The following is a 12,190-nucleotide window of genomic DNA, read 5'->3' on the forward strand; positions in this document are numbered from 1 at the left end:
CTTGGACTAGAGTCACATCGTAAGGCGGATCTTAAACATTTTACCACACTGCGGACTCTGTGGCAAATGCTGTGGACACGAATGGTGCAGTATCCTGCAGGTCCACAATTGCACGGGGCACCGAGGCCAACATAGGAGCAAGGGGAAACCTTATTCCTAGCTCCCACATGTATAAGAGGAGTATCTTGATGGTGCTGGAGTCCACCGGTCATCTTGACAACGTGATACTGTATCTCTTTTGCCCGTCAAAATTTCTCTCTAATGAGGTAATGCTTCTTTCGCATTAGGTGAAGTCACATCTCGCACGTACATCTCCACCTTTGCGATCTTCGGTAAGGAACTCGAAGGCATCGCAGACAGGCAATCGCCAAATATATTCTACCGCTCGACACCTCCATCGCGCACCCTTACAATGTGCCCTGATCTTATGGATCAAAGGCTGTTCGACGATCAAGATTCGGTTGATTTGTTCTCTTATACACCTCACTCTGACTGCACCATCGCACCTAGTCAGATCTTTACGCCCGTATGTACTCCACAAGATAATTGGGCGACATTGTTTGAAGTACACGATACTTGCGCAAGTGTCTCATTATCCCCAGATGAGATCGCCTATTGCGCGGATCTTGAACGACCTTAAGATAATATGAAAGAACCCAAACATCGAGCAGGTTTTGAGCTCCCGCGCAAAACTAAGGATGCAGGGTACGGCGTTGTTCCTCGGAATACTTTTTCTTGCAGGATTGAAAGCTGTAGTGGCAAAGACTATAAACCCAAGTCCTTCCAGTGAAAATGCCACAGGGATTGACACGAAAGAACAGTGCATCCAAGTGGCATGTATATTCTACATTGGTGTTGGGTGAGGGGCTGTAAGAGTGCACCTTTCACGCGCGCGGACAATCTCAGGCATCACCTGAAGAAAACTCACGGCAAGAAGTCCTGGAGCGGCAAGTATCAGTATGTGGCAATGCAGGACTTATTGAGCATTCACTACGACCCCGAATGGATAGGTGAGATTGGTGAAGATGGCTCACCTAGAGGCACTTGAAGAAAGCCTGATCATCTGTCCAAAATCCGGAATGTGGGAATTAGTAGACCAGTCTCCTGTTCTGAGGAGGCTGGGGGATAGCTTAATTATATTATTATTCACACTAGTGTAGGATGCCGTGTGTTCTCTCTGGCGCGGGCACCCCGAACACAAATCAGCAGGTGGAGGCCCTTCTGATCGAATCTAATCTGGTTTGTTCGTCTTTCTACTGTACCTGCAACTGCTTCAACGCGGAATTTAGGCACATCTTCTCCAGCCTGGGCCCTGCTGGAGTAACTTGGTTGTCTGGGGAGGTACTGTGCTAGCGAAAACTTCTGCTCGGACAATGAGCCAGCATTCGGGTTAGGCGGGAGATCCGCCATGTTATACAGCAATATGAGGTCTCAAAGCTTGTCCATGCTACTCTTTCTTCTTTTGAGCTGCTGATATGGTATTACCATCACCTAACAATTCATGCTTAGACATCCTTTCAGACAAGGGCTCCGAGAACATACTTGACTTTGCCACAGTCTCTCTAATCTCTTGCTTCATTTTCGAATGAATTAGCTGTGTCCAGATAACAAGCACCAGAAAGGCAATGAGGAGAACCTTCAAAGAGATACTAATGTAGTTAAGAACTGAATAAGCGAGCCAGATGAAGTCCATGATAGATGAAACAGTACAAGTTGCTGGACATGTTGTCGGCTGAAGCTGTGAGAGTATCTTAAGTATATCCGGTACTGCCAAGGAATTCTTGGAGTTCTGTTGACACATTGTTCGTGGGCTCTTATTGGCGAAAAGGAGGATCCAGTACTGACAAGATGTGACTTTTGCAACATTACGCCGGCAAGACTTGCGGGGGTCACAGCATCATTTCAAACCCAGGAGGGAGGAAGTCAGTCAGAAGCAGAAAGGCTTCTTGCCACTGAATTGCACTTCCGTCCCCCCTAGGGAAGGCATGGTTCTGCTGTGGCAAAGCCAAGTCTCACTACGAGTAGATCGAGTAGTTGGTCCTGTAGGCAAAGAGCCTCTACAGCTGCTGGATTTGTTGTTAACCACATGAATGATCACCCGGAATACATCTGATAGTCAAGAATGGGAACGACTCCATGTCACGCTGTACCACATGATTAATTAGGGCGGCCACATAAGATAGTGTTTCGTCTTTCTAAGTTTGATTAGGCTCAAACGGCTTCTCTGGTAATACTTGGCTGACTTATGAAGGTCCTGTGCCCTGACAAGGTACTTTCACCAGCCTCAATAGCTGTCAAATTATCTGCAACCTGATGGATTATTTTGGAATATATCCAAGATTTGTATAGCAGTGCACTCCATACAATAAACCACTTCTATTTGTGGTGGAAGCCTACAACCTCCACCACTCACTAGCCTAAACTTAGGGCGCGAAGATCATAACTCTCCAGTATTGGCCACACTAAACAGGTAGAAGCAGAGTCTTTAATCCCTACACTCTATGTAGGCTTTCAGGAGAGCTGTTTAATATCTAGTGGTAGACGCCACAAGTGAAGAGATAATCTGCGACGAGCCGACGGCAGTTAGTCAGTAGTCTTCAAGCAGCTTATTCTAGTAGCTCTTGCTCACTCAGACTCACTCAGAATCGCTACTAGAGCAGCCATCATTTTTCAAGATTCAGTTTGATTCTTGGTTGTAAGAATACACCATTCAGAGCCACTATAGGAGTGGCCCTCAGTGGTTTGACCTTCGCTCTGTATTAGCCTTTACTCGCAATAACCAGGTTTTTAGGCATGGTAACTATGTTATTATTACAATGCTTAGAGTACAGGATAAGTAGAGATGTGTAGCGGATATAGGATATATTAACAAGATCAGGCACCTTCCAAGACCTGATCACAAGAAACTTGTCCTTATCACCTGGCTGTATCACTATTGTGGGTGATACTATGAGAGTAATTATCTGCAAATTGTTCTATGGGACACTATTGCTAGACAAGCCATGATAGAGTAGATTTAAAAGATAAGGAGAGGTATAACCTATAATGTATATGGAGGTAAAAGGATTTGTGACACTAGATAGGGCTGATTATAGAGGAAGTGGAAACAACAGATCACTGGTGGGAAAGCCTGAGAAGCCGTTATTAATATGTAATGAAGGTATTTATAGCTGGCATATCGGACGCTTGGGAGGCAATGGTCGCTTATTAATCGTTCTCTATGTGGACTTTAATGGTCAACACTCGCTGACGTTCCTGACCCTCCTCAGTGTATAAAGTTCATGTATAAATGCCCATGTTAGATATGTAACCCACATAGGATCTCCTATTATATACAAGCTGAGCAATTACTTCTAATTTCTATGTTATACTACTGTTCTAAATACATGATGTGTTTCTTCCCCTCTATACCTAGTGGTGGTGGGTTAATAGTAAACCCTTCTCTACTATTTTAGTATGCTTATGTTAGATTCCCTTAGCATGACTTTAATAGTAGGGGTGAGAATAGGTAGTTATAAACATTACTTTATCCTCCTACTGAAGTTTATGGCTTCTGATATTCTAATAGAGACATAATTAAAATGATAGGCTTAGTGGGAGATGAATATATGTATATTCTGTTGTTTAGTATAATAGGTAATATGTAGTACTGCTCTTAGGTCACTATATAAATCGTAGATATTGCACCTTGTTGTGAAAGAATGGCTGATTCTCAAGAGAGCTTTAGTTGAAGTTCCTTTCTCTGTTAAATAAACACGCTCCATAAAAGTAATCCTGGCTAGGCCTGACGCCACTACTAAAGTCAATTTGTTGTCTAGTGTAGATTGACACTCACGCTGAAAGAGGCGGTTAGGATTGAATATTGACTAACCACACTAGGAGGTATTATGGAGTATAGCTGCGGTTATAGATATATCTCCTCTAAAAACCTGGCTGAGTGCTTAGTATATTGTTGCCCCTTCTAGTGACCCTAGCTGATACACCTATGGCTTTAGAGATCCTAGAACAGCCTATATCTTAGACTCTGTTAATATAACATTTTAGGGAATTTTAATGACCAAGTGGTAAATATCTGAATATAGGCTTATTACTGATTTAGTGGTGGTATAGATTAATGCATTATAACAGTGGAGTTTCTAAAACAGGTTAAGAGGAGAAAAGGTGAAATTCAAGTTATAGTGTATAACCAGGAAGTATATGAACAACATGCTTAAGGTTCACTATAGTACCTAACACTTCTGGTGATATATCTTAGATATATTATGTGCTTGACATGTATATGAAAAGATCTAGTGATAATAGATCAGTCACCATGATGCTGAGCAGGGGGGCAGGGGGGTGGGTAACATAACTGAAATATGTGGTTGCTATTCACAGCCACTGTTCTTTGTGTCATGGCCAATGATCTGCAGGAAATGTTTGGATGCTTACTCTCATAATGCTATATCCTATAGGTATAGTACAGTGTACTGTCTCCATGCTTCTCTATTGTGAGCAGTTGCTAGATGTTTACCTTACTCTAGGCCTTTATGGCTCTATGACAATTGTAATGAGGCTACAGCACATCTCTTTTCTCTTTAATAGCTCTTATTTGCTTTGTTGTTGTGGTGGTGGCTGTCTACTATGCTTATAGTCTTTGCTATCCTGGGCTTAGAGTGAAGCCTTAGGTGACACTACCTGAGCCATAGCATAACTAGATATGTGCTACTATAGCTGGCACCTAGCCAGGAAGCACTACTTAGGTATAGTTGAGCGCTATATCTTGGAATTATTTCGCAATAGTGATGGCCACGTCTACACTAGTCCAAGGTATCACTGGAAATGGATCAGTCCTGGTGTCCAACTAAAAGAAAGGTTTCTCCTATAACAAAGCATCCTATCTCAGCAGCTTTAGAGCTCAAGGAGGTTCCTAGGCCTATAACTAGAAAGTGCAGCTAGATAGTGCTCTACCACCTAGCCTAGAGTACATTCCCATATATTAGGGACCTGGATTAGCACCTACTTGTGTTAATAACATATAAGCAGTGATCTCTTCTGGTTCTGCCTATCTATTTTCCTTTAATGAACCTGATTACCTATTGCAAGTAAACATGACTCTATAAGCTGCTGCAGCTCTACACATATAGATTGTTGATTTATTGTCCACCTCTGCTGAGATTAGCTCCCTAGTAGTGATAAATAGACCACCTCCCATAGGCATCTTATAGTTGGAATAATTCCTTGATAGCTATGGCGGCCCCTATCTAGTTGATTTTATTACATATTATTGGTATGGTGCTGCACAAGATCTTGATGGCCTGAGAAAACACACTGAGGACGTTATAGGCTTGGCCCATTAGTATAGTATTAACCAAGTCTGGCTGATGGAATTTGGGGCTGATCCTGGAATGCTAGCAGATAAAGTGACCTTCCTAGAAGAAGCGATGGATTTTCTTGACAACAATCCTGCTGTTGAACAGTATGCTTTCTTCATGTTGAGCGACAGCATTCTGCTATCTGGAAATAGTCTGAGTGATCTAGGCGAGATCTACGTCGGGAAATCCCGATAAAGATGTGATAACGATTGCAGTCAACTAGGCACCATGCGATACATAGATGAACAGATCTTGCAGTTTGGTGCATTATCTGACGACCGGAATGGCTACTCTATATCTATAGGTCCACTATATTTCGCTCAAATCCAATTTATTACCCCGAAGTCTGAATCACAACAGCTACTTGATACCCAGGAAAACTTGTAGGCTTGCAGGTGCTGCCAGGATTAGTATAGCGATTAAACTCTAAAGGCGTAAAGCTTCCCAGTGAAGGCCGAATGTGACTGCCAAGTTGGGTAATCTCGTTCCGGTCAAGATCCTGCCATTGTTTGGACGCTCGGCCGAGTATCAATCTACCTAGTCCACCTTGTTGTTTACCATAGGCTGCATGGCATTTTATGTAGAGGTATAGAGCCGTGCACTTTCAGGAAATAACCGCTGGAAAAAGACTCGCCTTATAAAGAGGACTGTAATGTTGATGCTAGGAGCTAAACTGGTAGCATCCAATAAAATGCCAATAAACAGGGTGTTAAGATCTTTTTCTATAGCATTATCAAATGGAATACCACAATGATTAACCAGTTAATACTTAGAAGCTTGCTCTGTTATTGTGAAGCTAATGAGAAGTTCGTTTCTACCACCCTCTACTAGTCTACGCCCTTGAGTGAGTCTATTAATAGTTAGTGAGAGGAATCCAAGATTTGTGGCTGTTTATGCGAGCTCCACTAGGTAAGGCATACTATTAATACCTCTAAGCTTATTCTTAATTCCTTTTTCACATTTACAAGGGCTCTTATTCAGAATGAAGGGCCAGAGCCTTATTATATAAAGCCAAAGTTATGAGTAGGCCTAATTAAATGCATCTTCTTTAAGCTTGCAGGGTATGGTGTAGAAATTGGTGTTTCCTGTTTAGATTACCGTTTGATATTAGAAAGCGAACTTGCTCCAAAAAGATGTATATAAGGAGTCTTCTTGTCCCAGCTTTTTATTGCCTAGTAGCTTTCTGAGAGTCCTGCTACACAGCAATATATATTTATGGTCTTTAAAAAAGGTATAGAGAGAGGGTATTATTAGTCTGTACCTAATGGATTCTACTAAAACATGAGATTTATTATCCTGGGTGAGATAGTTCATAAGTTGGCCTAAATTAACATGTGATTATAATGATTCACAGTCACTCTGTGAAAATATAGGGCATTATCCCTAGAGAGCAGTGACTATCTCTTTACTGACCTTAACATAACCTCCTGAGCTAATAATCTCCTAAAAGTGGCTGACAGAGTCTAGGTAGTGTAGGTACTCCTGTTAAAATCTCAGCTATTGCTTGAGTAATTATGCAAGTGCCTACTTTATTGCATTTAGATGTAATAATCTTGTGCAAGACACCTAAATAAACGTGGTGCTAGAGACTGTGCCACTATAGATATTAATCTAGGCCTGTTGCTAGTTGTAGATAGTATTTCTAGAGTCGTTTAACCTTCTTTTCTATTAGTGATGTTAGGTTTTTCAGGATCTATATTCCTTTGTTTTCTTCTCCATGACAGTGGTACTTATATATATCGCGATAGTTGAGGCTGTATAAAGGGTTCTTCTTGTGTAATGGCTAGTAAATCTGATGCTGAACTAATATCTCTGACCCTTCTAGGATAAATCAGTAATAGAGCTGACAGTTTACACTTTATAGCTCACCTTTGTGATACAAGATAACCGGCCACTAGTGATTGTTACTATCTAAAGTGTACTTTGCTGCAGTTAGCCTGCACTTACCACTAAAGCACAACACTGATTTATTCAAGCTGAGATACAGCTCTAGAGGTATATAATAGTGTTAAGCTCTAATTAGACTTTAACTTAAGGCGTTTCCCTAGGTCTACCTATTAATTATCACCTTGACCTTATTGCGAGGATTAAGCCTAAAATATCCCTGCACTTTAAAGATCTCCACTAGACGCTCTACATAATGAGTCTTGCAATTTAATAATGCTAGGAGTGATATACTATTAAGTCTTATTCTGAATATACCAAGTAAGGCCTGTTCTTGATTAAGGCTGATTATATCATCTTCCTAGCTGACTAGACTATAGACTAGTGTAGATATCTGTGGTAACAAGTGATGAGTGTTAAACTGGATGCACTGGTGAAGGTGATAATGGTATGTATACCCCAGGAAAATGTGGGTATTACTGCTTTGAACCTAATTTAGACATGCTACAAGATCTGAATGTTATGTAGGACTCCCCACTGATCTGCAGGTTTATAGACATTAAGCTTGTTTATTGTCTTTAACAGGAAGTGATATTGCTTTAAAGTGGTTGTTATTAAGCACTTGTAGTCACAGCTAATTATAAGTTAGAAGTTATGCCTGCCCATTTGACCACTGACCAGGGACCCCCTAAGCTCTATCTGTTTAATGATGACCATATTGCTATGGGGTCTAATACCTTTACAACTGATCTATATATGGATAGCCTGGAAAGATCTAAACATGGTAAGGGCTGAAATACTAGAGAAAACCTGCTTGAGATGGTGTAATAGCTCTGTAGATACAGGTGTGAAATACAATTCTTTTATACTGTCTATGCTGGCTTAGAGGCATTAGTTCTTAGAGTCTAGTCTATAGTTTAGCAAATAATATTAAACTACTATTTAAGACTAGAAGTGGATGGTGACTAAGATAAACAGTGGCTGGAGCTAAGTGTAGAGTTGGAATGTTGTATAGCATCTTATGTAATATTAGTATCCTCAGTAGAGGCTGAGTGGCTTGAGTTAAGCTCTTGTTAAGCAGAGATAGACTGCTTATTAAAACCCTTCTAGAATTCACACTATAGTATTGTTACTAACCAGGAGACTTTTACAGCTCTCCTACTATTAGGTCTTGAGTGAATTTATTGTCTATATATATTGCACTAAGTAGTGTTGTAATGAGAATCTTTACTTGAAGGTATAGACACTTACAAATTTGGCTGGGCAAAATTCACACCATGGTAATGGCTGTGTAGATTAATTCTAGAACACACTACACTATATCTAGCTTATAAGAATATAAATTATATCTAAAAAGATTATAGCTATAATGGTCTAAACAGGTAATTGTATATACTAAGGCTGTGGTGGTTAAAGGTTATTAAGGCTACCTAGTAACACTATATATATATAATATAGAGGCTAATATTTCTATACTCTTAGGCTCTTCCTAATACAATAACATCTAGACAGATAGTATAGTACTATTATATAGATATATTTCCTAGTGTCTCTAGCCAGTCCCAGACCTAGTAAACTATTAGTATATATTAGTCTTTATTAGAGATGCATAATAGCCAGGGAGGCACTCTGAATTTTGTTGCGCACCACTTGTTTCTCCCTTCTAGTAGTGTTTCTACCTAAGGGAAGGCGGTTTAACAGAATTATAAGATAGTGCTGTTATTAGCCTAATAACACTGCCTATTATTAAAGGCTGTCTTAGTGAGGAGAAACCTATCTTGATCTTGATCAGTCTTGAATTAACCCTAAACCTGATGGACACTCTATAACTTTTTAAATAGTACTGACTGCTATGTTCTATATATAAAGACTATGCCAGGATTAGCTTTACTAGGTGATGCCTCAGGTAGAGTGATATAGCTATTCTCTTGGTAGTAGAGTAAAATTTTGTCTCTAGGGGCTACATATAATGCTATTAATAAATCAATGTGTGATTAATAATCACTATAGATATTGTTAGTCTCTATCATATAAGCACTAGGTTCCTGTAGAAGCTTGTAGGTCATTTCTTGATCTATATTAACACCTTTAACTCTAAAGACTGGTAATACTGTTAGCTTGAGTATATATACCTTCCTAACTCTATTTTACTATTATTCCTGGTATAACCTGCAGCACTAATATAGTGATTATCTTGATTAATAACTGTGGCTTCTTCCACCTAGCTATGGCTGCTAACAAGGATATAAACAAGGATAAGAATATAAAATATTTGATTTTAAACTATCTTTGTTTAGTTCAGGGAACTGTTAATAGTTATTAGTAGTTCTTAGTGGCTTTAGCGCTATAGTGATAGAACAGCTCTTAAAGAATAAGAAAAGGAAGAGGATGGTGGAGATTCAGACTAGAATTGTGGGTGATTAATATAGCTATAAAAGTAGTAGCACCTAAGGTAGAGGGCTAATGTGGGACCACCTTCTTTAGGAGGTTCTATAGGCTACTAAGCTCTTGCTGTTGGAACTGCAGCCCTTATATATATATGTGTCCACACTAAGGTGACTAGAATACACACACATGCTATATTCTACTATAGAAATGTGTTACAGTAGATATAGGCTGCTGATATGGCCAGTACTGTACTGTACATGAAAGTGCCACTAGGTAGAGAATAATTGCAAACCTGTTGCGATGCAGAGAGATGTTTCCCCCGCAAAGAATGCCATATGGGGCTCACAGCAAGGTCACCGTTGAAGCTATTGTATCCGCCCGTAGGCCTTGTAGGTGACCTTTCTTAGCCGCTGGGACTAGACTGAGATTATCTTGAAGCTTGTAAGAGATCTCAGCCTGTTGTTGGTGGTCAATATGCCGGCCATGCTAGATGGCTAAATCCCTTCTATAAGCTCCTGATTTTAGCATTACAAGCAGCACATCACTTTTCCTGTCTTATTTTGCTTTCTGTATATATCAGGACACAGGGTTTTAATTGAATTAAGACGTTTCTCCTATTCACCTTTTCCCCTATTAGTATTTGTAAGTGTCTCTAAGCTTGTTATCTTACTAGGTATTAATTTCTGTTTAAGTATTAGATTAGATATTGTGGATAGAATAGGCATTTAGATGTGGATGTACTATTAGTTATAATCTCACCTAATTGTGTATCCTACTAACTAATTTAGACGCTGATTATAGTATATCCCACACTGAGGCAGTTAGAAGCATACTTGAAAGGCCTCCTTGCTGTAATGAATCAGGTCTACATGATACACTCATCCCTAATGTAGAAATTATCCTTGGTTAGTTTATAGTGTTTTAACTGTATTATAGTGAGTAAGACTCTCACACAAGCCTTGGTAGATAAACCTTACCTTGCATGCTTTTATTTCAGTGATTCTCTTCTACTCTTTCCTTGTATATGGCTCTGAGCTGATTACTTGAGACACTGTTTCTGGCTTTAGTTGAGGCTATTTCACCTGGTTAAAGCTATATAACAGCTTACATAACTATAGTTGAAAACACTAGAGTATTTGCTAAAGTGGGACATGTCTGGGCAACCCTAAAATTCTCAGTGATTAAAGGAAGCTACATTAAAGCAAGAGATCTAGTCTAGGCCCTATATTGCTGATTTAAGTAGGGTAGCAGCTATTATAGTAAATCTCAACTGATTTGATTTTTAAAATATTGCTAGCGCTTAGCTGTGAGAGAAAGAATGGCAGACTGTCCTCTGCTATAATGTTAAAGATAAATATGTTGTTCCCCCTATATAGTGTGTTGCTCATGGTCTAGTTTAATAACTAATAGTATTAAGACAATAATGCCAGGGAGGACTATAGATGGGGTCCATGGCCATAGTTAACATGTCTAGTTAAGTTGATAGGAATCAAATGATCTGTAATCTCCCTCTAGAGCTCAGGTGAAAGAGTTAATGTCGGGCTATGGTTGTTGGGCAGAGGAGGAAATGCAGTCTTATATAGTTGTTTCATGCTGTATTATAATAGAGAGTTCTGATTAAAAGTTAGCAACACTCTGATCAGTTGTGAAGGGCTGATAATCGCAGAAGCTTCCACCTTTATAAAGTTGGTGTTGACTGTGAACTGTTCTGGGGCAGATGTGCTAATTATGGTTGGCCAGATATTTATCACTGTTTTTACACCATCTCTTTAGAGCAAGAATATAGTATCAGTTCTAGTCATTAAGAAGAGATAGAGTTATTAGGTAGCCTGATTTGTGGGACAAGGTCAGCCAGGCTTATATATCCTGGCAGGAAAAGACTGCTGCATGGCCTTGGTGTGCATGGCACATCCCGAATCCTAGTAGGTTTATGTCAACAGCTCACTACCCTAATGCTCATATACTATATTGTAAGCGCTAGTGTGCTTGTTTAGTGTCAGAGGGCTCAGGATAACCTTCTTTAAGAGATTAGGGACAAAGTTTATGAGTCCTCACTTATCTATAGTACAGCCACTAAGTCTCACCTATGGTGTGGTTGGCTTTAATTAGCTTTACTACAATGTACTGTGGTCAGGGAGGTAGTGTCAGTCTATAAAGTCCTGACCTTTATAAAGTTGACTATAAAGGGCATCTATATGTTTCTATATAAAGCGGCTAAGCCAGTCTTCTATGTCCCTTAATCTCTATATCTCCACTTGGCTATGTCTTAATATAATAATGATATCTAGTGGTATACTCTTATTACCACTCTACTTCTTGTTTAGATAGTGGCCTTTTTCTTATCTACTACTCTTGTCTATTTACACGCCTAAAGAGCCTATCTATTTGCCTAAGGATAGTATTTAAGTGCATAGTTCCTGTGAGTAATGATTTTGCTGAGCGTTTACATTTGTATGAACACTCTTGCGCTGGTTCTTAATTATTAGGATAGAGGGGAGGTGGCCCACTATAGTGGTATACTAGCAACTATTACTTTCACTATACTCTTAGCTAGCGCTAACTTA

At 39.7% G+C, this 12,190-nt stretch overlaps 2 protein-coding genes across 2 annotated transcripts; both read left to right on the forward strand.

The window, feature by feature from the left end:
* Positions 1-808: 808 nt before the first annotated feature.
* On the forward strand, positions 809-1,042 carry HMPREF1541_00017 (uncharacterized protein; the record flags this gene model as incomplete). Its single annotated transcript, XM_008712326.1, has 1 exon — positions 809-1,042. A coding segment is annotated over one exon (234 nt), but the record flags the coding sequence as incomplete, so codon positions are not given.
* Positions 1,043-5,363: 4,321 nt separating this feature from the next.
* Positions 5,364-5,534, forward strand: HMPREF1541_00018 (uncharacterized protein; the record flags this gene model as incomplete). Its single annotated transcript, XM_008712327.1, has 1 exon — positions 5,364-5,534. A coding segment is annotated over one exon (171 nt), but the record flags the coding sequence as incomplete, so codon positions are not given.
* Between the last annotated feature and the right edge of the window lie 6,656 nt (positions 5,535-12,190).

This window comes from Cyphellophora europaea (genome assembly GCF_000365145.1).
Source record: "Cyphellophora europaea CBS 101466 unplaced genomic scaffold supercont1.1, whole genome shotgun sequence".
Lineage (NCBI taxonomy): Eukaryota > Fungi > Ascomycota > Eurotiomycetes > Chaetothyriales > Cyphellophoraceae > Cyphellophora > Cyphellophora europaea.